At 34.6% G+C, this 26,852-nt stretch overlaps 1 protein-coding gene, 1 long non-coding RNA gene and 1 pseudogene across 5 annotated transcripts; 2 read left to right on the top strand and 1 right to left on the bottom strand.

Moving 5' to 3' along the window:
- Positions 1 to 220: 220 nt before the first annotated feature.
- Positions 221 to 26,139, bottom strand: LOC141398611 (uncharacterized). Of its 3 annotated transcripts, XR_012411676.1 has the most exons (4): positions 25,516 to 26,139; positions 24,556 to 25,443; positions 614 to 1,736; positions 221 to 532 (listed from the first exon to the last, which is right to left on the bottom strand). XR_012411676.1 is itself a non-coding variant. In XM_073976035.1 (3 exons), the coding sequence occupies exons 1-3, from the start codon at positions 25,978 to 25,980 to the stop codon at positions 5,392 to 5,394; spliced, it is 1,407 nt and encodes a 468-aa protein (XP_073832136.1). In that variant the 5' UTR covers positions 25,981 to 26,139; the 3' UTR covers positions 5,299 to 5,391. The 3 variants fall into 3 exon arrangements, 2 of the variants coding, with proteins under 2 accessions (XP_073832136.1, XP_073832137.1); XM_073976035.1 differs by lacking the exons at positions 221 to 532; positions 614 to 1,736 and adding an exon at positions 5,299 to 5,445; XM_073976036.1 differs by lacking the exons at positions 221 to 532; positions 614 to 1,736 and adding an exon at positions 21,021 to 21,225.
- On the top strand, positions 6,399 to 8,802 carry LOC141396752 (uncharacterized; annotated as a pseudogene).
- LOC141398613 (uncharacterized) lies at positions 22,988 to 26,829 on the top strand. Of its 2 annotated transcripts, XR_012411678.1 has the most exons (4): positions 22,988 to 23,218; positions 23,314 to 23,625; positions 23,684 to 23,877; positions 26,581 to 26,829. It is a non-coding gene; the product is annotated as an uncharacterized lncRNA (long non-coding RNA). The 2 variants fall into 2 exon arrangements; XR_012411677.1 differs by having other exon boundaries at positions 22,988 to 23,625.
- The last annotated feature ends 23 nt before the right edge of the window (positions 26,830 to 26,852 follow it).

Genomic DNA, 26,852 nt, shown 5'->3' with positions numbered 1-26,852 from the left:
ACTAGTAACAAGTCTTGGAGTGGTTACAACTTATTTCTCTTTGAACAGTTTAGCATTACTGGTTTGGAAAGAACCTCCCCCAATCCGGCGAGCTCAGCCCTTTTCAATACCACTCAAGCACTCCAAACCGTAGTGGAAAAATGCAAAAATTAAAATTATTCAAACAGACTGTTACAGGCCCCCATTAAATTACAAGTTGAGAAGTCTCAAAGAATACATCTCCATATAAAAAATAAAATAATGTTTATTTGCATTTTTAACATTAAATTTCATTCCTATACAAAACAGAACAAGAAACTTACAACTATTTTTTATTTTACGTATTAAAGAAATAATTAAAAAGAATTAAAAAACGAGATGTTGGTAAATCCATGTAGTAAATCGTTGTATTTTTTCATATTGATACCATTTTCGGTTGCTTTTGCAGTTATCATTACATCTTTACTACTGGTACTGTGCTGATAGATACTTTTTGGGGTACACATATTTTCATAACTGGGAGAATTTTGGTCGAGAGTCCTTTACCCAGCCACTTGGACGTATGAAAAGAAAGAAAAAATATAGGAAGAAGAATTAAAATAAAATGAAAATAAAAATAACTTTTCAAACTTACCAAATATGACACATTTCCCATGGATGTTTAAGGAGCACAGCATTAAATTGTTTATCGCCTATTGTAGCTAAAGCTTTACTACGACTCTCCTCAGTCCAAGCCAAATTCCTCAGGCAATGAAGACCAAACAGATAGATAGTATCCAAATAGATGATATCAATAGTGTTATTCCAAAGGGTAGGTTCCTCTTCCATACCATGCCAAGTACGAAAATCTCAAGTATGGAGTATACATTTCTTTGTCTTCTCATTCTTATACAATAACATGATGTCATCTAAAGCAGTAATTTCAATGTTATTTACTACGACAGGTTCATTGATAGCTAATTCGTATATATCGTTCTTCAGTGGGTATAAAGGTTCGTGGTATTAGTTATTTTCGTTTTTATATTGATTCATCTTTAGGAGTATTTGATGATGTTGATCTGGGTTGAGTTGTTAGTAGATATTTAGCAGCACCTGGTTTGTCCGAATCAAAGACTTTAGGTCTGGAGGATGAAGATGTTATAGGTTTCGAATAGCCACTTTCTTCGTCGGATAAACATGTCGTACTAATAAGTGGCATTTCTTGTTTACTGTCTTATTGACATTTACTTGCGAGATAAATTCCTGATGTGGTTCTACAGGTTGCACATTCGCACTACACTTGTTCTTCCTCATTTTCCGAAATGCGATCATTGGATTGTTTTTCATTGCATTTTCATGACTACCGGGAGATTTGTTACTTTTGGTTCTTATGTCACCCAATAATTTATCATCAACAGAAAGCCTTTTACGTCTTGTCAATTTGGAACGTGCTTTTTCAGATTTCTTTTAACTTTGAATTTTCTTCACCTACCATGTAGCTGTCACCCCTTCAACTGTTCTATTGTATAATAGGCTTTTTTACAAGTCTAAAAGAATGCATGGCACGCAATTGATTGGGAGATGGCTCCTTAAGAACATGTTTTGAACGTTTTCCTATTGTTGGAGGCACATCAGGCAATAAACGCACTTGGACTTGGTGTGTTTCAGTGTTCAACTGTTGCTCCTAACGAAACGTTTTTCTTTGTTACGGATGTATTTGTTCAAACGCAGGCCAGGCTCCAGCTCCTCCAGCTGGACGAACGAACAGGAATAAACGACTGCAAATTGTATGAAATATTTAAATTCGAAAGTTTGAAATAATTAAATTTGTTATTAAATTGAAAATGTAAATATAACTGACATATGTATGTATGTTTTAACATATACATACAAAGTTTGTCAAAGTAATTTTGTCAATGAAGGGACGGCAAAGCGAATACAACTCTGTGAGCTGTGAGCGTGAGGTTACCTTGTATCATTGTATCATGGTTCGATGTGTTACAAACGGAATGACAAACTTAATATACCCTCCATACTATGGTGGTAGTGGTATCACACCATCGAATATGAAAAGTCAAATCCCTTTATAAAAAAATTATTTTAGTTGTAATTTCCCCAACAACATAAAGAAAATTTTGACATAACATATTCAAAATTTTACGATGCCACAACCTGGGTAATTGTGCCATGATTTGTACCATGCATGGTACAAATACACAGGTAGCCGCATCGGCAATTGTTGGTAACATAAGATGTCAAAATTTGACATCAATTCAATGCAATTGACATATGTTACCATCAGCTGGCTTGATAATGCTACCTGTATAATTGTACCATGGTTATTGAATGAATGTAGGGATTGCAGCATCGACATACTTGACAGTTTAATTGAAAATAATCCATATATTCAATAAAATTAATAGCTTTTACGCGGCATAAATCAGTCCTTACTCGCCCCATGATAGTTTAAGCTAAAACCAATGATGAAAATGCAAAGAAATTTAAAAAGTTCTGATTCAGATTTTCAAAATTGAAATCCCTATTTTTTCAAATTGAAAATATGACAATTTTCAAATTGAAGTTTAGTCTGACAAGCCCCCCCAAAAGGTAAGAACATCAAAAAAGGAAGAAAAGGAAAAAAATAAAAATAAACCGCCAAAACATGGAAATTGTGAAATTTATATTTCAAAAAGGTGTGGAACAATTTGGGTAAGTAGAGTGTGAATTAAAAACAAATAGTGATTAGTGAAATGAATGATTTTGTGGATTTTCTTCTTAAGATATCCAAAAATGTTTTGGTTTTGCGGAATATCGACATTGTATCTGTTGCAACAATTTATTGCTATAGCAGTTAAATGTGTTTGGTGTATTATTAAAATATTGGATACAATTATTTGGCACGATTTCCGCAATACCAATTCGTGGATATTCAAGATAGAAAAATCATTTGGATTTCATAAGAAATGTGTCATCCTACCAATTTTTATTGTATTTCTTATTTATGTTATACATATATTAGTAATAATATTTTTCATATATTTTGTCATATTGTATATCAAAATTCTTTGGTATTTATTTTGGAATTATTTATTATTATTCCGTTAATACCATAATCTTATATATTGTTTTGTTTTTTGTTGTTGTATGAATTTGAGAAATAAAAAAAAAAGAATTTGACAAAACTAAAACAAATATTTTTCTTTTTATTTTCCAGACTTTTCATTCAAATGCAAATGGAATGCCAATGGCTATGTGGAGGCTAACTTGAAATAAAAACTGAAAAAAGGACACAACAATACAGTCAATAAATATTAACGGAAAACTAGGGTGAACACAATTCAAAATAGTAGGATGACTGCATACCGTATGAGGAGAAGACATCTTTAGGAATTTGGATCTTGTTGAATCCTTGTTGAGAAAGGGAGGTATTCCTGAATTAGGCCACTATATTCTTTGAGGGGATTGGAGTCAAGATGAAATCAAGTTTTTATAAATCTGTACTTCAATAAATGTAAATGATGTATATGTTGCAATAAAATACAATACATTGTCTCTGGGCCAATATATATAGCGATATATGTTCTCTGAACTCTTATATAGAACGATAGGAGCCTCTGAATCCATCCATAGAACGACGATGATCTCTGATCCCATTTATAGAAGGATACATGGCCTCTGAGTTCATCTGTAGAATGATAGATGGCCTCTGAACCCATACATACAATGATAAGTGACCTATGAGCCCATGTGTAGAAATATAGATGACCTCTAATCTCATATATAGAATGATACATGGCCTCGAAGACCGTCTAAATTACCATAGATGGGCTCATAAGATATATCGTTCTCTAATTAACCCAGAGATCATCTATAATAGTTCATTGTATTAACCCCAGGCGATTATCATTCTATATATGGCATTAGAGGTCATCTATCATTCTATAGATGGACTGAGAGGCCATCTATCGTTCTAATGTTGGACTCAGAGGCCATCTATCGTTCTATAAAAGAAGTGATAGACCATCTATCGTCCTATAGATGAACTGAGAGGTCGTCTATTGTTCTATAGATGTACTCTGTGGCCATCTATCATTCAATTGATGGACTCAGATGCCATATATCGTTCTATCGATGGACTCTGAAGCCATCTTATCTCTCAGTCCATTTATAGAACGATATATGGCATCTCAGTCCATGTATAGAAGGATATATGACCTCTCAGTCCATATATAGACGATAGAGGGCATCCGTGTTCTTCTACAGAACCAGAGCTCACTGGTCTCTCAGTTCTTTTATAGAACGATAGATGGCCTCTGAGTCCATCTATAGAACGATAAGATGGCTTCAGAGTCCATCAATAGAACGATATATGGCATCTGAGTCCATCAATTGAACGATAGATGGCCTCTGAGTCCATCTGCAGAATGATAGATGGCCTCAGAGTACATCTATAGAACGAAAGATGGCCTCTCAGTTCATCTATAGGACGATAGATGGTCTCTCAGTTCACCTATAGAACGATAAGATTGTTTCAGAGTCCATCAATAGAACGATATATGGCATCTGAGTCCATCAATTGAACGATAGATGGCCTCAGAGTACATCTGCAGAATGATAGATGGCCTCAGAGTACATCTATAGAACGATAGACGGTCTCTCAGTTCATCGATAGGACGATAGATGGTCTTTCACTTCTTTTATAGAACGATAGATGGCCTCTGAGTCAACCCTTAGAAAGATAGATGGCCTCTCAGTCCATCTATAGAACGATAGATGACCTCTAATCCCATCTATAGAATGATAATCGCCTAGGGTTAATACAATGAACTGTAGATGGTCTCTGGGTAAATTAGAGAACGATATAACTTATGAGCCCATCTATTGTAATTTAGACGGTCTTCGAGGCCATCTATCATTCTATATATGAGATTAGAGGTCATCTATATTTCTACACATGGGCTCATAGGTCACTTATCCTTGAATGTATGGGTTCAGAGGCCATGTATCATTCTACAGATGAACTCAGAGGCCATGTATCCTTCTATAAATGGGATCAGAGATCATCGTCGTTCTGTAGATGAATTCAGAGGCTCCTATCGTTCTATATAAGAGTTCAGAGAATATCTATCGCTATATTTGTTGGTCCAGAGGCAATGTATTGTATTTTATTGCAACATATACATCATTTACATATATTGAAGTACAGATTTATAAAAACTTGATTTCATCTTGACTCCAATCCCTTCAAAGAATATAGTGGCCTAATTAAGGAATGCCTCCCTTTCTCAACAAATTGATTCAACAAGATCCAAATTCCTAAAGATGTCTTCTCATACGGTATGCAGTCATCCTACTATTTTGAATTGTGTTCACCCCTGTTTTCCGTTAATATTTATTGACTGTATTGTTATGTCCTTTTTTTCAGTTTTTATTTCAAGCTAGCCTCCACATAGCCATTGGCATTCCATTTGCATTTGAATGAAAAGTCTGGAAAATAAAAAGAAAAATATTTGTTTTAGTTTTGTCAAATTCTTTTTTTATTTCTCAAATGCATACAACAACAAAAAACAAAACAATATATAAGGTTATGGTATTAACGGAATAATAATAAATAATTCCAAAATAAATACCAAAGAATTTTGATATACAATATGACAAAATATATGAAAAATATTATTACTAATATATGTATAACATAAATAAGAAATACAATAAAAATTGATAGGATGACAGATTTCTTATGAAATCCAAATGATTTTTCTATCTTGAATATCCACGAATTGGTATTGCGGAAATCGTGCCAAATAATTGTATCCAATATTTTAATAATACACCAAACACATTTAACTGCTATGGCAATAAATTAACAGATACAATGTCGATATTCCGCAAAACCAAAACATTTTTGGATATCTTAAGAAGAAAATCCACAAATTAATTCATTTCACTAATCACTATTTGTTTTTAATTCACACTCTACTTACCCAAATTGTTCCACACCTTTTTGAAATATAAATTTCACAATTTCCATGTTTTGGCGGTTTATTTTTATTTTTTCCTTTTCTTCCTTTTTTTGATGTTCTTACCTTTTGGGGGGGTTTGTCAGACTAAACTTCAATTTGAAAATTGTCATATATTCAATTTGAAACAAATAGGGATTCCAATTTTGAAAATTTGAATCAGAACTTTTTAAATTTCTTTGCATTTTCGGCATTTGTTTTAGCTTAAACTATCATCAGGCTAGTAAGGACTGATTTATGCCGCGTAAAAGCTATTAATTTTATTGAATATATGGATTATTTTCAATTAAACTGTCAAGTATGTCGATGCTGCAATCCCTACATTCATACAATAACAAATCATTTTAATAATTATTTCCATTGACAATTAATAACAAAACCATCTCTTCCAAGATCTGAAGAAGGTGGTCAGGCGCGAGGATGGATGTATTGCTGGTGTCTTCTGTGTGTAAGGCGGACATGGGAACCATAATCCCCGATTTTCGTCCCCTTGTTTGAATAGGGTGATAGCAAATCGATAGTTGCTGAGCTATAGGTGACCATAGTGGTAATCTATCGAATTATAGGTGACCACAGTGATAATCTATGTAGCTAAACTAACCCAACATCAATTCTAGGCTGCTACATCAACACAACTTTCACATTTGCCTAATAATCAACAATAAACTTCTTTACAGATTACATGAATCTGCGAAGAGGACATCACATAGTGGGCTCTCTTATTAGAAAATGTTCGAACAGAGGATGGTCAGCGAATGAATGTAGTAAGCCGTAGTAATCTAATCATCTCATTAATAAAGCAATGCCTGCCGACTTAACTCTATGGCAGAGACGTTTATTGTTGGAAAAAGGTTTGGCAGTAGTGGTTTCAAAACCCACCTTCTTGCTTAGGAATGATAGTGAAGATGAACGTAAATAGTATCAGGAAGCGTTGGAAAAACGTCTATCACAACAGGAGAAAGCTTTGAAAGATGACAAACTAAAACAATTTAAGGAAAATATTGATAAAAGTATGGCATAAAGCGTAAGAAACTATTGGAACAGGAAGTTGCAGAAAAAGGTAAGAGACGAAATGAAATTAAATTTATTTGAAGATACTTGGATAATAATTGGAACATAGAAGTTTGGTTTTCTATTCAAAAGAATCTGTTTGGTGTTAGCACAGCAAGGCCTACCTCCAGTGAAGCTATCAACATGATTCGAGTGAAGCTGGACTATACTTATGGCAGACTTGTACTGTTTTTATCGATGGTCATGGGTTAGGTTTTCAACACGTCCATATTAAGAGATTTTTTTTAAGTTGCATGACTGACCAGAAATGAGTCTCTACACCTGACTTGGTAATAGTAATCACATCGTCGTTCCTTGCTAAAGATTTTTAAAACTAATTGAATGGAATCTGTTCAAATCGATCACAAATAAGTTGTTGGCAATATCATTAAGCGCTTCCATGACCAGAATGCTGCCTATTTCAATGACCGGACGAGCGAATTATTTAGACAGTAGAGTTATGGACTTTTTGATGCCAATCTCAAGACGACAAGAACTTGTCATTTAGTTGCAGAATAAAATGTCTGTGCAGTGAAGAAGAAGTGAGAATGGCGTATTCAGTAACAAACAGGGACCTTACCGATCTTATTTTAGATGACAAGGTTGTTGTTATTATAAGAGCTATTATTATCAGTAATCAAATTCTGCCTCCAATTCTAATTTCAGAAATGAAGGAAGAAAGGGCATTTAGAAGCTCCTTTCCTTTAAGAAATTATCTTTAGAGGCATATTTTCTTTTTGAAATGGTCTTTAGAAGACACCTTTCTTTCAGAAAGAGTCTGTACAAGCACCCTTTGTTTCAAAAAGGGTATCTAGAAGCGACCTTTGCTTCAAGGAAGTTCTTTAGAAGCAATCTTTCTTTCAGGGTCTTTAGAAGTGCCCTTTCTTTCAAAGTGAGTCTTTAGAAGCACCTTTTATTTTAGAAAGGATCTTTAGAAGCACCTTTTATTTCAGGTAGGGTCTTTAGATCGACCCTATCTTTCAGAAACGTTTTTTAGAAGCACCATTTCCGTCAGATAAGGTCTTTACAAGCACCATTTCTTTTCGAAAGGGTCTTAAAAAGCACTTTTTCTTTCCGAAAGTGTCTTTAGAAGCACTTTTTCTTTCTGAAAGTGTCTTTAGAAGCGCCCTTCCTCCAGAAAGGATCATTAGAAGCTACCTTTCTATGACAAAGGGTCATTAGAAGCAACCTTTCTATGAAAAAGGATCATTAGAAGCACTCTTTCTTTCAGAAAAGATCAATAGATTGCAGTTAAAATTCCACGCTTCTTTGTTCCGATGATCCAAAAAAAAAATATCCATAAACATTTTTTATCCACCACAGGCTAGAAGATATTTTAGTAAAATCTTTTCTTTTTCTCCTTCTTTTTATAGACATTAAATTGGATCCCCAGGAAATTCTTGCGAAAATTCGTCCAGGTCTCAAATTTGAAAGAAAAAATGCTTTGCTTGAAATACCCTGTGCACACCCTGAAACACATGGTAAGTCCAATGAATATCCTTCATATTTTTTCCAATAAAATACCTCTTTCCGTTTAGATGTCCACAGAGTGAATTTCCGAGCCTCTATATCCTGTCTCAAGTACTTGATCTTTCGTGATTAATGGTCACGGAGGAAATATGTCACTTGTGGTGATGCTGGTGCTGACTTTCTTATCTATCCAGGAGATCCCTTGCAATATCATGCTTCCCATATCGTTTTACTGCCGGAAAGTGGTACAGTGGAAGCTTTAACTAAGTTTTTTCTTACCGCAGACTGGTTTAAAGAGAAATAAAATGAAATAAAAAGAAAAAAAAAAATACCAACGATACACAAAAGGATAGATCCACTTCGTTTCAGACTATTTTCTTCTGGAAGGGATTATGTAAGCACCACTTCCTTCAGAAAAGGACTATAGAAGCCCCCATTCTTTTAGAAAGGAACAATAGAAGCAAAAAGGTTCTACAGAAGCACCCTTTCTTGCAGAAAGGTATTTGACGTAGTATTTTCATTCGGTAGCATTTTGACAGTTGAATTATTATTTATTTATTTTATATAATGCAATTTTAAGCCCAATGGCCGATTACAATTAAATTGCAGATTGAACTGCTCCATGATGATAATTATAAAAATATTAATATCTTAAAAATAAGTTATAATTATGATTTAATCTTTGAATATGACGTACATTGAATGTTTGACAAGTAAATAACTACTGTGGTATAATTTTTATAATTTAGAATAAACCTCCTTCTTCATCACATCACAGCACATTGGTGCAAATATTTTATTAACTACAATTTGTTAAGGGAGGGCAGGGTGATTGTAAAAACGGCCTGTATGATGTGATAGGAGCAGCCAATTTTTTCTTTACACTCCTTTCTATTCCATTAAGAAATGGTCCTGGCGGTAAAATGCCTTGTAGTTTTATAGACAATAAAACACATTCAAAGTGATGTTCATAGGAGTTCATAGCAAGTTGATCATTATTAAATGATTACGGCATGCCTGCTGTTTGTTGGTGTTAATCGGTTTTAAGCATTTCTTTCGATGAGTAAAGGGTAAGTTTTTGAACGTAAGTTTCGCAGGGGATAAAAAACTTCTTGTAAAACAATAGTCGCATAGATCTGCTTTTTCAAATGTACTTTCTTATGTCCCAATTTACATTAGGCGAGTTTACTTGCGGCAATTGTCAGTTTGTAGGTGAGAGAGGGTGCTGAGAGGCAAAGGGTTACCATATGCCTCACCTCTCTCTCCTACAAAATGACAATTGCCGCAAGTAAACTCGCCTAATGTAAATTGGGACTAAACGTTCAGAATAAAAAAGAAACAATTTTGTTCAAAAGATCCGTTTAACTGTTTGATTTCAGTGCAATATTTAGAAACCACCTTCGCGTTAACATGAAAGCATTAGCACACTATTCGATACAATTTTAAAACTCCATGGTATTACATGCAGAAACATTCCATACATGTTAAAGGCGGATTTTTATAGACATTCTCAATACCAGTGCTTCAATATTAAGTACTATTAAATACCTCCAGTACACTTATTTTACTACCACCTCTAACAGTGAACCTGACAACTTCTCCTTAACCCTCACACTAACTATAAAATTCCAGCATCTATTTTGGTACTATTTTGTATTTCCAATATTTCAGTCCTTAGCGACCTCCATACCTAATTTCAAAATTTGTATGCATTTCAAAAACTCCTTATCTGAACACCAACAAACAACCAAATTCAGTACTTATAATAGGTAAACGTTTCAAAAATAACATCGCGATATCCAAAATTATGTCCCAACCGCGATACTAATTTACAGCTTCATCTGAACAATTTTAACCAAATTTTGTGGCGTTTCGTAATCTTCGTTCACTTATCTCAACCCTACACACCAACAGCGACTATAATACCAAATTTCAGAATTCCACCGTTATTCGTATATCATTTAATACTTTTTGTACGATAGTTCGAATTTCAATAACTATCTCAATCCTCCACTCCAAATTGTACCATATTGTACCCATTCCCAAATGGTACCAAATTTAGTACCATTTGAAAATTCGTACTTATGTGTACTACAAAAAGTATTTTGTACACATAAGAACGAATTTCCGATATCTGTCTCAATCCTCCACGCAATAGTAATCATAATTCCAAATTTCACGATTCAGGCTCTATCCATTCCACTTTAGTAGTTTTACATATCTCAAACCTACACTTCTACAGTAATCTTAATTCCAAATTTCAGGTTTCCAACTCTATCTGTTTACCCAAATCCAAATTGTGCCAAATATAGTACCATTTAGTACTTTCCGTACACATAAGACACATAAGTCCGTTTTTCCAAAGCGATCTCATAAGCGCAGTCATAAACTTTAACAGTAATATTAGTTCTAAACTTCAGGATCCCTGCTCCATCCGTTGACCAAAACCAAATTGTAACAACTTAAGTACAACTTAGTACTTTTTGTACGCAATAAGTACGAATTTCCAAACTACCTCAATCCTATACTCCAACAATAATCTTATTTCCAACATTTAGAATTCCATCTCTATCCGTTCAATCAAATCCAAATAGTACCAAATTTAGTACCTGTTAAGTAGGAATTTCTAAAAATAACTACATATCTCAATCATACACTTCAACAGTAATCATTATTCCAAATATCAGGTGTCCAGCTTTATCCATTCACCGAAATCGTACCAAATTTAGTACCGTTTAGTACTTTCAAAAACTACCTCAATCCTGTACTCCAACAGTAATTATTATTACAAATTGTAGGTTCCCAGCTCTATCCGTTCACCCGAATCCAAATTGTACCAAATTTATTACCATTTAATACTTTTCGTACACATAAGTACAACTTTCCAAAGCTATTTCCATAACTCAATCCTACTCACAACAGTAATCGTAATTTCAAACTTTAGGTATGCAGCTCTATCCGTTCACCCAAATCCAAATTGTAACAAATTTAGAACAGTTTAGTACTTTTCGTACACTTAAGTACGAGTTTCCAAAACTACCACAATACTATACTCCAACAGTAATCACTATTCCAAATTTTCCACAACCACATTTATATCTCACACCAACAGCGGCTATAATGCCAAATTTCCGAATTCCATCTCTATTCATAATACCAATAACACTTTTCGCATGAAAGCACAAATTTCAATAACTATCCCTAACAGTAATTCCCAATTTCAGGATCTATCCGTTCACCCAAATCTAAAATGTAGCAAATTTAGTACTTTTCGTAACAATAAGTACGAACTTCCAAAACTATCTCAGTCCTACACTCCAAGAGTAATCTAAATTCCAAATTTCAGGATTCCAGCTCTCCCCGTTCACCCAAATCCAAATTAAACCATATTTAGTACTTTCCGTACCCATAAGTACGAATTTCCAAAACCACCTCAAACCTACACTCCAACAGCAATCTTAATTTCAAATATCTGGATTGCAGCGCTATCCGTTCACCCAACTCCACATCGTACCAAATTTAGTACTTTTCATAGCCATAAGAACGAATTTCGAAAACTTCCTCCAACACTAACCTTAACTAAACAATTTAGGATTCCAGCTGTATCCGTTCATCCAAATTTTAATTGTAAAAAATTTAGTACCATGGTACCAAATCTAGTACCATTTAGTACTTTCCGTACCCATAACTACGAATTTCCATAACTACATCGATCCTACACTCCATAAGTAATCTTAATTCCAAACTTTACGATTCCAGCTCTATATGTTCACCCGAATCCAAATTGTACCAAACTTAGTACCATTTAGTACTTTCCGTAACCATAAGTACGAATTTCGAAAACTATCCCATATCGAAATCCTATACTCCGTCAGTAATCTTAATTCAAAATTTCAGGTCTCTAGCTCTATCCGTTCACCCAAATGCAACTTGTACCAAATTTAGTACCATTTAGTACATTTCGTAAACATAAGTACTAAAAGCACCCCATATATCAATCGTACACTTCAACAGTTATCTTAATTAAATATTTCAAGTTTCCAGCTCTATCCGTTCACCCATATCCAAGTTGTACAAAATTTAGTACCATTTAGAACTTGTCGTACACATAAGTACGAATTTCGAAAACTACCCTCATATCTCAACCCTATACTCCGTCAGAATTCTTAATTCCAAATTTCAGGTTTCATGCTCTATCCGTTCACCCAAATCCATGATGTACTAAATTTAGTACCATTTAGTACTTTTCGTACACATAGGTACGAATTTCAAAAACTACTCCTATATCTCAGTCCTATACTCCGTCAGAATTCTTAATTTCAAATTTCAGGTTTCCAGCTCTATCCTTTCACCCAAATCTAAATTGTACTAAATTTAGTACCATTTAGTACTTTTCGTACAAATGAGTACGAATTTCACAAACCATTTCCTTTTATAAACACCACTTCCCAAACTTCATATCCACACCAAATTCCAAGTTTCTAGCTAAATCCGTTCAAAATATACAATTGGTACTAAATTTAGTACTTTTTGCACACTTAGAGGTCGATTTTCCAAAAACCCTTTGGTACATCTTTCTAGATCTCTATTAGTTACCCTCATTCCAAATTTCAGACTTCTAGCTCTTACCGTTTCCCTAATACAAAGGGTACTATATTTAGTACCTTTTAGTACTTTTCGTACACTTCTGGGTCGAATTTCCAAAAACCCAGCCTTATCTCACCCCTACACACCAACAGCAACCTACACCCAAAATTTCAACTTTCTAGCTTCAGCGGTTTCGTCTGGGCGGTGATGAATCAGTCAGTCAGTCAGTGAAGACCTCTCCTCACTGCTCTTTTATATATATAGACTAGCAAAGTGCCCGCTACTTCGTATGCGGAAAGGATATAAAAAACATATAAACAATATATAATATGGAAATGCCGAGCACTGAAAATTAACAGCGAGACCAACATTGCACAGCAATACTCTAAATCCAAAAAATACCGATTCCAGCACTGTCCCTACACCCAATAGTACGATTTTCCAAAACTGCCTCAATCCTTCACTGGTATAATTAATTAATTACTGGTGAAATCTTAATTCCAATAACAGGATTCGTGCCCATAAGTACGAATTTCAAAAACTACCTCCATGTCTCAATCCTATACTCCAACCGTAGTCTTACCAAATTCACCTGTACCAAATTTAGTAATTTTCGTACCCATAAGTACGAATTTCCAAAACTACCTTAATCCTATACTCCAACAGTAATCTCAATTCTAATTTCAAGGTTTCCAGATTCCAAATCCCAATTGTACCAAATTTAGTACTTTTCGTTCCCATAAGTACGAATTTCCAAAACTACCACAATCATACACTCCAACAGAAATCTCAATAACACATTTCAGGATTCTAGGTCTATCCGTTCACCCAAATCCAAATTATACCAAATTTATTGCTTTTCGTATCCCTAAGTACGAATTTCCAAAACTAACTCCATCTTACACCCCAACAGCAAGCTTAATTTTAAATGTCATTATTCCAGCTCTGTTCGTTCACCCAAATCCAAATTTTGTACTTTTTGTACTCATAAATACGAATTTTCAAAACTACTTCCATTTTACACTCCAAATGTAGCCTACGAAGTACGAATTTCCAAATTATCTCAATCCCATACTCTAACATCAATGTTAATTCGAAATTTCAGGGCTCTATCCGTTCACCCTAAATCCAAATTTAGTTCCACTTAGTACTTTTCGTAAACTTAAGTACAAATTTTCAAAACAACTTCCATTCTACAATCCAACAGTAGCCAGTCTTATACTCCAGCAGCAAATTTTATTCCAAATTTCAGAAATTCAGCTCTATCCGCTGACCCAAATCTTAATTGTACGAAATTTATTACTTTTCGTAACCCATAAGAACGAATTTCCAAATTGTCTCCATACTACAACATCAATCTTAATTCAAAATTTCAGGATTCCAGCTCTATCCGTTCGCCCAAATCGTAATTCTACCAAATTTAGTACCATTTAGTACCCATAAGTACGAATTTTCAAAACTACTTCCATTCTACTCTCTAACATCAGCCTTAATACAAATTTCAGGATTCCAGCTCTATCAGTTCGCCTAAATTATAATTGTACCAATTTTAGTATCATTTAGTACTTTTCGTACCCATAAGTACGAATTTTCAAAACTACTTCCGTTCTACTCTCCAGCTCCATCCGTTCACCCAAATCGTAATTGTACCAAATTTAGTACCATTTAGTACTTCTCGTACCCATAAGTACGAATTTTCAAAACTACTTCCATTCTACCCTCCAACTGCAGCCTTAATTCAAAATTTCCGGACTCCAGCTCTATCCGCTCAACCTAAATCCAAAATGTAGTACCATTTAGTAAGTCCATATTTATATTAGGCAATTTTCCTTTCGGCAATTGTCAGTTTGAAGGTGAGAGAGGTGAGGCATATGGTAATCCTTTGCCTCTCAACACCCTCTCTCACCGACAAACTGACAATTGCTTCAAAGAAAATTGCCTAATGTAAATGTGGACTACTTGTCGTACTCATAAGTACGAATTTTCAAAACTACTTCCATTCTACTCTCTAACAGCAACCTTAACTCAAATTTCAGGATTCCAGCTCTATCCGTTCGCCCAAATTGTAATTGTACCAAATTTAGTACCATTTAGTACTTTGCGTACCCATAAGTACGAATTTTCAAAACTGCTTCCCTTCTACTCTCTAATTCAAGTTTCAGGATCCCAGCTCTATCCGTTCGCCTAAATTATAATTGTACCAATTTTAGTATCATTTAGTACTTCTCGTACCCATAAGTACGAATTTTCAAAACTACTTCCATTCTACCCTCCAACTGCAGCCTTAATTCAAAATTTCCGGATTCCAGCTCTATCCGCTCAACCTAAATCCAAATTGTACAAAATGTAGTACCATTTAGTAAGTCCATATTTATATTAGGCAATTTTCCTTTTGGCAATTGTCAGTTTGAAGGTGAGAGAGGTGAGGCATATGGTAACCCTTTGCCTCTCAACACCCTCTCTCACCGACAAACTGACAATTGCTTCAAGGAAAATTGCCTAATGTAAATATGGACTACTTGTCATACTCATAAGTACGAATTTTCAAAACTCCTTCCATTCTACTCTCTAACAGCAGCCTTAACCCAAATTTCAGGATTCCAGCTCTATCCGTTCGCTCAAATCGTAATTATACCAAATTTAGTACCATTTAGTACTTTTCGTACGAATAAGTACGAATTTTCAAAACTACTTCCGTTCTACTCTCCAACAGTAGCCTTAGTTCAAAATTTCAGGATTCCAACTCCATCCGTTCGCCCAAATCGTAATTGTTCCAAATTTAGTACCATTTAGTACTCTTCGTACCCATAAGTACGAATTTTCAAAACAACTTCCATTCTACCCTCCAACTGTAGCCCTAATTCAAAATTTTAGGATTCCAGGTCTATCCGTTCAACCTAAATACAAATTGTACAAAATTTAGTACTTGCCGTACCCATAAGTACGAATTTTCAAAACTACTTCCATTCTACTCTCTAACAGCAGCCTTAATTCAAATTTCAGGATACCAGCTCTATCCGTTCGCCCAAATCGTAATTGTACCAAATTTAGTAATCTTCGTACCCATAAGTACGAATTATCAAACTACTTCCATTCTACCCTCTAACTCATGGTAGAATAAGAAAAGGTAGCAGCAATACACAGCTGACTGAACTGGGTTGTAACGTTAGTGTCAAATTTCATATGACATTTTATACATTTATTTCTATTTCGATGTACATTAGGGACATATATTTTTTGAGAAAAAAAATATATCATTCGGAAAAAACCATTTCCCAGAAAGACTTCTTTATATCAATGATATGTAACCTCCTCCAAGTTAGAACGACAAGCCGCGCAGTAAATCACCGCTTGTAGAGGCGATACAACGTTTGTTAATATGTGAGGTATTTTGTTAAAATTTAAAAAAATAAAGCCCTAATAAACATGTGCTTCTTTGATTTCTAAAACAAAACATTGAAACAGCTTTTCCCTTTTCTATGAATTTCCAGCGACCCCAAACTTTTCTGCAAGAATTCTACTTTCTGCGAGAATTTATGCATTTAGTGGAATGATGTGGAAACATAAAAATTGAAAATGTAACGAATTTTCATTCATGTTTTCCAAAATATTCAACCAAATGTGAAAAATTATTAGTTTTTTAAATTCCAATAATTTATAGACATTTCCTTGTTTTGTTTACAAATACAACTGGCAGTAACGTTACAAACAAAAACAAATTCCTTTGTGGTTGTTGTTCGAGTTGTATTTGTTGTAGTATTAACTTTACCTTGTATTTGTTCTACCATGCCTCTAACTGTAGCCTTAATTACAAATTTCAGGATTCCAGCTCTATCTGTTCAACCTAAATCCAAATTGTACCAAATTTAGTACCATTTAGTAGTTTTCGTACCCATGAGTACGATTTTTTAAAACTACATCCATTTTACTCTCCAACTGTAGCCTTAGTTCAAAATTTTAGGATTCCAGCTCTATCCGTTCGCCCAAATCATAATTGTACCAAAATTAGTACCATTTAGTACTTTTCGTACCCAGAAGTACGAATTTTCAAAACTACGTCCATTCTACTCTCCAACAGTAGCCTTAATTCAAAATTTCAGGATTCCAGCTCTATCTGTTCAACCTAAATCCAATTGTACCAAATTTAGTACTATTTAGTACTTTTCGTACCCATGAGTACGATTTTTTAAAACTACATCCATTTTACTCTCCAACAGTAGCCTTAGTTCAAAATTTCAGGATTCCAGCTCTATCCGTTCGCCCAAATCATAATTGTACCAAATTTAGTACCATTTAGTACTTTTCGTACCCAGAAGTAAGAATTTTCAAAACTACGTCCATTCTACTCTCCAACAGTAGCCTTAATTCAAAATTTTAGGATTCCAGCTCTATCTGTTCAACCTAAATCCGAATTGTACCAAATTTAGTACTATTTAGTACTTTTCGTACCCATGAGTACGATTTTTTAAAACTACATCCATTTTACTCTCCAACAGTAGCCTTAGTTCAAAAATGCAGGATTCCAGCTCTATCCGTTCGCACAAATCATTATTGTACCAAATTTAGTACCATTTAGTACTTTTCGTACACATGTGTACACTTTTCCTAAACCACCTCCTTATGTCAACTGTACCTTTTAACCTTGATTCTCACACCAAATTTCAACCTATAACCTTTATTCGTTCACAAAGTACGAATTGGAACCAAATTTAGTACACTTTAGTACTTTTCGTACACTTATAGTTCGAATTTCTAAAAACCCTTTAGTGCATCTTTCCTACACTCCATCAGTAACCTTCATTACAAATTTCAAAGTTCTAGCTCTACCGGTTCGCCAAATACAAATGGTACCATATTTAGTACCTTTTAGTACTTTTCGTACCCTTCCGGTTCGAATTTCCAAAAACCCAGCCTTATCTGACCCCTTCGGACCAAGAGTGATCCACACCCAAAATTTCAGGATTCTAGCTTCAGCCGTTTCGTCTGGGCGTTGATGAATCAATCAGTCAATCAGTCAGTCAGTCAGTGAATCAGTCACTCTACTCTTTTATTAATATAGATTAGGGATAGGTGAAAGTTGGTGATCTTGTAGCAGCCTAGAATTGATGCTGGGTTAGTTTAACCGCATAGATTATCACTGTGGCCACATATATGTAATTCGATAGATTACCACTATGGTCACCTATAGCTCAGCAACTATCGATTTGCTGTCACTCTAGTTTAAGCTAAAACCAATGCCGAAAATGCAAAGAAATTTAAAAAAGTTCTGATTCAAATTTTCAAAATTGAAATCCCTATTTGTTTCAAATTGAAAATATGACAATTTTCAAATTGAAGTTTAGTCTGACAAACCCCCCCAAAAGGTAAGAACATCAAAAAAAGGAAGAAAAGGAAAAAAATAAAAAAAATAAAAATAAACCGCCAAAACATGGAAATTGTGAAATTTATATTTCAAAAAGGTGTGGAACAGTTCGGGTAAGTAGAGTGTGAATAAAAAAAAAATAGTGATTAGTGAAATGAATTAATTTGTGGATTTTCTTCTTAAGATATCCAAAAATGTTTTGGTTTTGCGGAATATCGACACTGTATCTGTTGCAACAATTTATTGCTATAGCAGTTAAATGTGTTTGGTGTATTATTAAAATATTGGATACAATTATTTGGCACGATTTCCGCAATACCAATTCGTGGATATTCAAGATAGAAAAATCATTTGGATTTCATAAGAAATGTGTCATCCTATCAATTTTTATTGTATTTCTTATTTATGTTATACATATATTAGTAATAATATTTTTCATATATTTTGTCATATTGTATATCAAAATTCTTTGGTATTTATTTTGGAATTATTTATTATTATTCCGTTAATACCATAATCTTATATATTGTTTTGTTTTTTGTTGTTGTATGAATTTGAGAAATAAAAAAAGAATTTGACAAAACTAAAACAAATATTTTTATTTTCCAGACTTTTCCTTAAAATGCAAATGGAATGCCAATGGATATCTGAAGGCTAACGTGAAAGGGAAGTACTCCTGAATTAGGCCACTATATTCTTTGAGGGAATTGGAGTCAAGATAAAATCAAGTTTTTATAATTCTGTACTTCAATATATGTAAATGATGTATATGTTGCAATAAAATACAATACATTGTCTCTGGGCCAATATATATAGCGATAGATGTTCTCTGAACTCTTATATAGAACGATAGGAGCCTCTGAATCCATCTACAGAACGACGATGATCTCTGATCCCATTTATAGAAGGATACATGGCCTCTGAGTTCATCTGTAGAATGATAGATGGCCTCTGAACCCATACATACAATGATAAGTGACCTATGAGCCCATGTGTAGAAATATAGATGACCTCTAATCTCATATATAGAATGATAGATGGCATCGAAGACCGTCTAAATTACCATAGATGGGCTCATAAGATATATCGTTCTCTAATTAACCCAGAGACCATCCATAGTTCATTGTATTAACCCTAGGCGATTATCATTCTATAGATGGGATTAGAGGTCATCTATCGTTCTATAGATGGACTGAGAGGCCATCTATCGATCTAAGGATTGACTCAGAGGCCATCTATCGTTCTATAAAAGAAGTGAGAGACCATCTATCGTCCTATCGATGAACTGAGAGGCCGTCTATCATTCTATAGATGTACTCTGATGCCATCTATCATTCTGCAGATGTACTCTGAGGCCATCTATCATTCTATAGATGGACTCAGAGGCCATCTATCGTTCTATTGATGGACTCAGATGCTATATATTGTTCTATTGATGGACTCTGAAGCCTTCTTATCGTTCCATAGGTGGACTCAGAGGACATCTATCGTTCTATATATGGGCTTAGAGAGAATCTATCGTTCTACATATTGACTTAGAGGGAATCTAACGTTCTATGGTTGGACTCAGGTGCCATCTATTGTTCTATAGATAGGCTCAGAGGCCATATATTGCTCCACAGATAAGCTCAGAGGATCCCACTGCAAAAACGACACAATAATACAGCCAATAAATACTAAACAATATATTGAAATGTTAACGGAAAACCAGGGTGACCACAATTCAAAATAGTAGGAAATTTTGATCTTGTTGAATCCATTTGTTAGAAAGGGAGGTATTCTTGAATTAAGTCATTATATTCTTCAAGGGGATTGGAGTCAAGATGAAATGACGTATTAATAATTCTGTATTTCAATATATGTAAATGATGGATATGTTGCAATAAAATACAATACATTGCCTCTGGGCCTATATATATTAAGATAGATCTACTCTGAGCCCTTATATAGAACGACAGGAGCCTCTGAATCCATCTATATAACGATGATGACTTCTGATGGCCTCTGAGTCCATCTATAGAATGATAGATGGCCTCAGAGTACATCTGCAGAATGATAGATGGCATCAGAGTACATCTATAGAACGATAGACGGCCTCTCAGTTCATCGATAGGACGATAGATGGTCTCTCACTTCTTTTATAGAACGATAGATGGCCTCTGAGTCAATCCTTAGAACGATAGATGGCCTCTGAGTTCATCTATAGAACGATAGATGACCTCTAATCCCATCTATAGAATGATAATCGCCTAGGGTTAATACAATGAACTATGGATGGTCTCTGGGTTAATTAGAGAACGATATATCTTATGAGCCCATCTATGGTAATTTAGACGGTCTTCGATGCCATCTATCATTCTATATATGAGATTAGAGGTCATCTATATTTCTACACTTGGGCTCATAGGTCACTTATCATTGTATGTATGGGTTCAGAGGCCATCTATCATTCTACAGATGAACTCAGAGGCCATGTATCCTTCTATAAATGGGATCAGAGATCATCGTCGTTCTGTAGATGGATTCAGAGGCTCCTATCGTTCTATATAAGAGTTCAGAGAACATCTATCGCTATATATATTGGCCCAGAGACAATGTATTGTATTTTATTGCAACATATACATCATTTACATATATTGAAGTACAGAATTATAAAAACTTGATTTTATCTTGACTCCAATTCCCTCAAAGAATATAGTGGCCTAATTCAGGAGTACTTCCCTTTCACGTTAGCCTTCAGATATCCATTGGCATTCCATTTGCATTTTAAGGAAAAGTCTGGAAAATAAAAATATTTGTTTTAGTTTTGTCAAATTCTTTTTTTATTTCTCAAATTCATACAACAACAAAAAACAAAACAATATATAATATTATGGTATTAACGGAATAATAATAAATAATTCCAAAATAAATACCAAAGAATTTTGATATACAATATGACAAAATATATGAAAAATATTATTACTAATATATGTATAACATAAATAAGAAATACAATAAAAATTGATAGGATGACACATTTCTTATGAAATCCAAATGATTTTTCTATCTTGAATATCCACGAATTGGTATTGCGGAAGTCGTGCCAAATAATTGTATCCAATATTTTAATAATACACCAAACACATTTAACTGCTAAAGCAATAAATTGTTGCAACAGATACAATGTCGATATTCCGCAAAACCAAAACATTTTTGGATATCTTAAGAAGAAAATACACAAATTAATTCATTTCACTAATCACTATTTGTTTTTAATTCACACTCTACTTACCCAAATTGTTCCACACCTTTTTGAAATATAAATTTCACAATTTCCATGTTTTGGCGGTTTATTTTTTAGTCCGGTCAAAATAGACATGCGTATAAGGGGGAAATAGCAAAAATTCCCACAAAGCTGAATTTTGGTGGAGTGCTAGGGTTGGCCATTAGAAGCAACGTCCTAAAAGTCCCCATCGATCCCATGTGTGCAAAACAAGTTATTCGAGGTCAAAGGTCATTTTTGGAGGCATTATTCAGTTTTTTTAATTTTTCTCAAAAACGGTAATACTTAGCAAAAGCCCGCTAAAGTAAAAGTTGTAGATTCAATAATTGTCTACAAGATTGGCCTTTATGATTCTTAAAAACTACTTACCATTTTCGAGATATCTCGATCTAAAGGTCAAATAAAAAATTAGCCGCGTAAATACATTATGAGGCGAACCGGTTAAAGTAACGACACTATGTGTTAGATACTTCCGTAAGCTTTCAAACTATATCCACTTTGCAGTAATCGGTTCAGTAGAACCGGGTCTAACCCGGTTTTTAAATTTGGCCTTTCGGGTCTAATAACCGGCGAACCGGATCCGCAACCGTTGAAAATTATACATTTCCGTAATCAGCGCAACAAACCCTACCTTCGGACAAAACTTGAAAAAAAATCGGAGAGTTTTCGTTGGGGTCGTTCCCGTTGGTCTTTCGATTACACGTGTGGGTTAAATGGGCTATTTTTGCATAAAATGACTCTAATATTGAATAACTCTACTAAGCACGCTCCGATTTTGTTGGAGTTTTTTTTAGAAGATAGCTATAATTTCGTTCTTCAAGAAAATATATATTTTTTGGGGGGACAGACCCGATTATTTCGCTTATTTTAGCCGGTTCGTCTGAATATGTGCATATTTCCCTTATAAGTGCATAAAAATCATGTGTTTTTTAGAACAGCTATATCTCAAAAATGGTTCATTCTAGGGAAAAAATATAAAAGCCAAACTTGTAGAAAATTTCTCTGTCTACAATATTTACTTTAGACACTTTTTGATTAGATCAACCGTTTTCAAAAAATAAGTCCGAAAACCTAAAAACCCTTAAAATTTGACCTTTGACCCCGAATAATTTTTTTTGCACACATGGGATCGATGGGGACTTTTAGGACGTTGCTTCTAATGACAAACCCTAGCTCTCCACCAAAATTCAGCTTTGTGGGAATTTTTGCTATTTCAATGTCTATTTTGACCGGACTATTTGTTTTTTCCTTTTCCTCCTTTTTTGATGTTCTTACCTTTTGGGGGGGTTTGTCAGACTAAACTTCAATTTGAAAATTGTCATATATTCAATTTGAAACAAATAGGGATTTCAATTTTGAAAATTTGAATCAGAACTTTTTAAATTTCTTTACATTTTCGGCATTGGTTTTAGCTTAAACTATCATGGGGCGAGTAAGGACTGATGTATGCCGCGTAAAGCTATTAATTTTATTGAATATATGGATTATTTTAAATTAAACTGTCAAGTATGTCGATTCTGCAATCCCTACATTCATACAATAACAAATCATTTTTATAATTATTTCCATTAACAATTAATAACAAAACCGTTTCCTCCAAGATCTCAAGGAAGTGGTCAGGCGTGAGGATGGATGTTTTGTCGGTGTCTTCTGTGTGTAAGGCGGACATGGTAACCATTGCAACCCGATTTTCGTCCCATTATTTGAATAGGGTGACAGCAAATCGATAGCTGCTGAATTATAGGTGACCACAGTGATAATCTATGCTGCTAAACTAACCCAGCATCAATTCTAGGCACCAACAACTTTCATTTTCCTAATAATCAATAATAAACTTCTTTACAAATTACACGAAACTGCGATTATAACATCACATAGTGGGCTCTCTTGTTGGAGGATGGTTAGGAAATGTGGTAAGCCATAATTATCTCACTTTGATATGTTTCCAATCTCATAATTTCATTAATAAAGCATTGCCTGTCGAGTTGACACTTCTATTGGTGGAAAAAAGTTTGGCAGTAGTGGTTTTAAAAATGTCATCCTTGCTTCAAAAAGAAACTGAAGAAGAACAACGTAAACAATATCATGATAAGGTCGAAAAACGCAAATATATCCCAACAAGAGGAAGTTTTGAAGGAAATTATGGGAGGAAAACGTAGAAAATAGTAAGTTGCTGAAAAAGGTAAGGAGACGAAATGAAATGCAATTTAGATGAGGATGAGTGGATAATAATTTGACAATAGAAGTTTCGCTTTCCATTCAAAAGAATCTGTATCGTGTTGCTGTTAGCACACAAAGCCCTACCTATAGTGAAACTATCAACTGGACTATACTTCTAATAGACTTGTGCGGATTTTATCGATGGGTTTTCAACACGACAACATTTGTGACTTGAACTCGTGATACAATAAGAAAGTAGCAGCAACTGCCGTTTTTGGTAACATAAGATGTCAAAATTTGACATAAATTCAATGCAATTTACACATTATGTTACCATCAGCTGGGCTGATAATGCTACCTTCTTATTGTATCATGCTTGAACTTTAAATCGAGTTTTTGGAGGAAAATTTATCATATCTGAAAAATGGATTAAACGGATGCCACACATACTCAATCACACACGTACACAAGGGTTCATCGCTAGCTGTCCTGCATGCCCATAGTGTATGGGCCGCATTATATAAATGTGCCTTGGCCGTGACCAAAAAGCCGAAGGGAACAAGGCCAAACCAAATAAAAATTTCTTTCACGTATCCATACATTACAACTAACACAAGTAATATTTACGTAACTTATTTTTTATTCTTTGGTAAAAATTCCAAATGTCCTTATTAATTACTTACAATTCTATCGACGAGATCATTGCGACGCTGCAACCCCTGGACATTCTGTTCACTGCCCACAGCCACAGCAGTGACATTACTATTTGTGTCAGTGGCCCAATTGAATTTAACAACTTCCCGTTTCCGCTCAACATAATCATCTTCAATGGCTACACTAAGGTTATGAAGAGCACATACAGTTTCCAGAATTTTACGAACCTCCGCCAGATCACGAGCCTCCAATGCATATAGGGCATTAAAACGTTTAGCCATAATATCCAAAGTATCCTGACCCAGACGTAGTGCTGGCTCCAGTAGACGATTAAATTCCTGTTCTTTACGAAAACATGGATTGCTAATGGGTTTCATAAGATACGGTTTTAGCGGAAACGTTTTGTCACCAATTAAATAACATCCCTTGGGCATGGTATTTTCATTTAATGCCAATATTTGTCCCATTGGTGTTTCATCGAAGCTATATTCCTGTTCCAATTCCACAAAGCAATCGATTACTTTTTGATCAACGTTACATACGATTTGTAAAATAATCGAAATTTCAGCATCTTCTGAGGCGAGAAATATATCCAAACGTTTTATGGCTAAAATGCCAAAGAGGTTTGGAAATATTTTTAGCTGTGGATGTTTTTGAAAGCCCTGCAGTTGCAGCTGTTGGAACAGGTGGGAATTGGGCCACTTGATGTAGGATTCATATTTATCCGAAATGATGTGCCAAAATTGACTTACTATTAGCTCACAGTCCGGCTGTGGTATGTGAAACCGCCGCGATATTTCCTCAAAATGTTCATCTGTTGTTAGCTTCCATAGGGCCAAAGAGAACACTGTTTGCGCCGGCACACCGGCTGGAAATGTGGATTGTTGCAGCAAATGTTTGATAAATTGAAAAGTTTTCTGCAAAAAAAAAAAAGAGTGGACTTGTACATATATCATCAATGTTCCAATAAGAAATTCAGTAGTTTATACCAAAAAACTCATTTTACTCATGTGCAAATATCCTTCAAATTCAACATTCTCAAATTTGTTGAGCAAGTTTAATTCTCTAGGTTTTTTTCTGGTTCGGGTTTCTGTACATGTTTCACTTCCCGTCCTCTGCTGTGGATCGTAGAACTTATTCTGCTTCCTTGCGGCTGTTAATCTGTTCCTCAGTATATGACTTCCACTGGTACTTGGATTTGTTGTTGTTTTATTATCCTCCTCTTTGTTTTTAGTTGTATTACCTACACCGCTAAAAAATTGTTGCTTTGCACAAAAATCCTCATCTTCATCGTCCATTGATGCCAATAATGGAAATCGCATTTTATCTTCATCGACATTCTGATTACTATGCCAAAGAAAATGTTTGGGTTTCTTTTGACTATTGGCCTCATCGACAAGTATGTCCTTGGTAATAATCATGGTTATATTTGTCAACAGAGCACTTTCCTCCATGATGACTTCTATTCCTGAACGGGCAATGTGAGCAATGTGGAAGTAATGATAACTTCACCCCAATAATCCAATAATGTCCTGTGGGGTAGAACTGGCAAACTATCGATATATTTATATTTTTAGTTGGCAACATTATTTATAAACAAAAATTCACAATAGTGTTGTTAGCCACGGTGGCTCGCAGCAGAACTATAATACAATCATAAGATGACGTAAAACGGCCAGCAGAATTCACTTAACTATCAAATAACAAGTTTAATTCTCTAGGCATTTTTCTGGTTCGGGTTTCTGTGCTTTTTTCACTTCCCGTCATCTGCTGTGGATCATAGAACTTTTTCTGCTTCCTTGCGGTTAATCTGTTCCTCAGTATATGGCCTTCACTGTTACTTGGATTTGTTGTTGTTTTATTATCCTCCTCTTTCTTTTTGGTTGTATTACCACCACCGCTAAAGAACTGAATTCTCATCTTCATGAAAATCGTATTTTATCTTCATCGACATTCTGATTACTATGCCAAAGAAAATGTTTGGGTTTCTTTTGACTATTGGCCTCATCGACAAGTATGTCCTTGGTAATAATCATGGTTATATTTGTCAACAGATCACTTTCCTCCATGATGCCTTCTATTCCTGAACGAGCAATGTGGGAGCAATGATAACTTCACCCCAATAATGTCCTGTGGGGTAGAGCTGGCAAACTATGGATAGTCGTTTATATTTAAATTTTTAGTTGGCAACACTATTTATAAACAAAAATTCTCAATAGTGTTGTTAGCCAAAGCAGAAATATTACATTCACAATGGATGTTGTATTCTATAAAATACGTTTTCGAACACTACATTAAAACAGCTGAAGCAAATTGTGAATGATTT

This window comes from Musca autumnalis, unplaced genomic scaffold, assembly GCF_047663935.1.
Source record: "Musca autumnalis isolate F117 unplaced genomic scaffold, ASM4766393v1 scaffold_3, whole genome shotgun sequence".
In the NCBI taxonomy this organism is placed as follows: domain Eukaryota; kingdom Metazoa; phylum Arthropoda; class Insecta; order Diptera; family Muscidae; genus Musca; species Musca autumnalis.
Note: the sequence above shows the minus strand (reverse complement) of the source record. Positions and strands in the feature narration are given on the sequence as shown.

Excerpts from the sequence above, each read along its gene's own strand:
- LOC141398611 (XM_073976035.1), bottom strand. The coding sequence starts at position 25,980 with ATGGAGGAAAGTGCTCTGTTGACAAATATAACCATGATTATTACCAAG. Across the intron at positions 25,444-25,515 it reads TGAGTAAAATGAGTTTTTTG|AAAACTTTTCAATTTATCAA; the intron begins GTATAAACTACT and ends TTTTTTTTGCAG. Across the intron at positions 5,446-24,555 it reads ATGATCTCGTCGATAGAATT|ACTTTTCATTCAAATGCAAA; the intron begins GTAAGTAATTAA and ends TTTATTTTCCAG.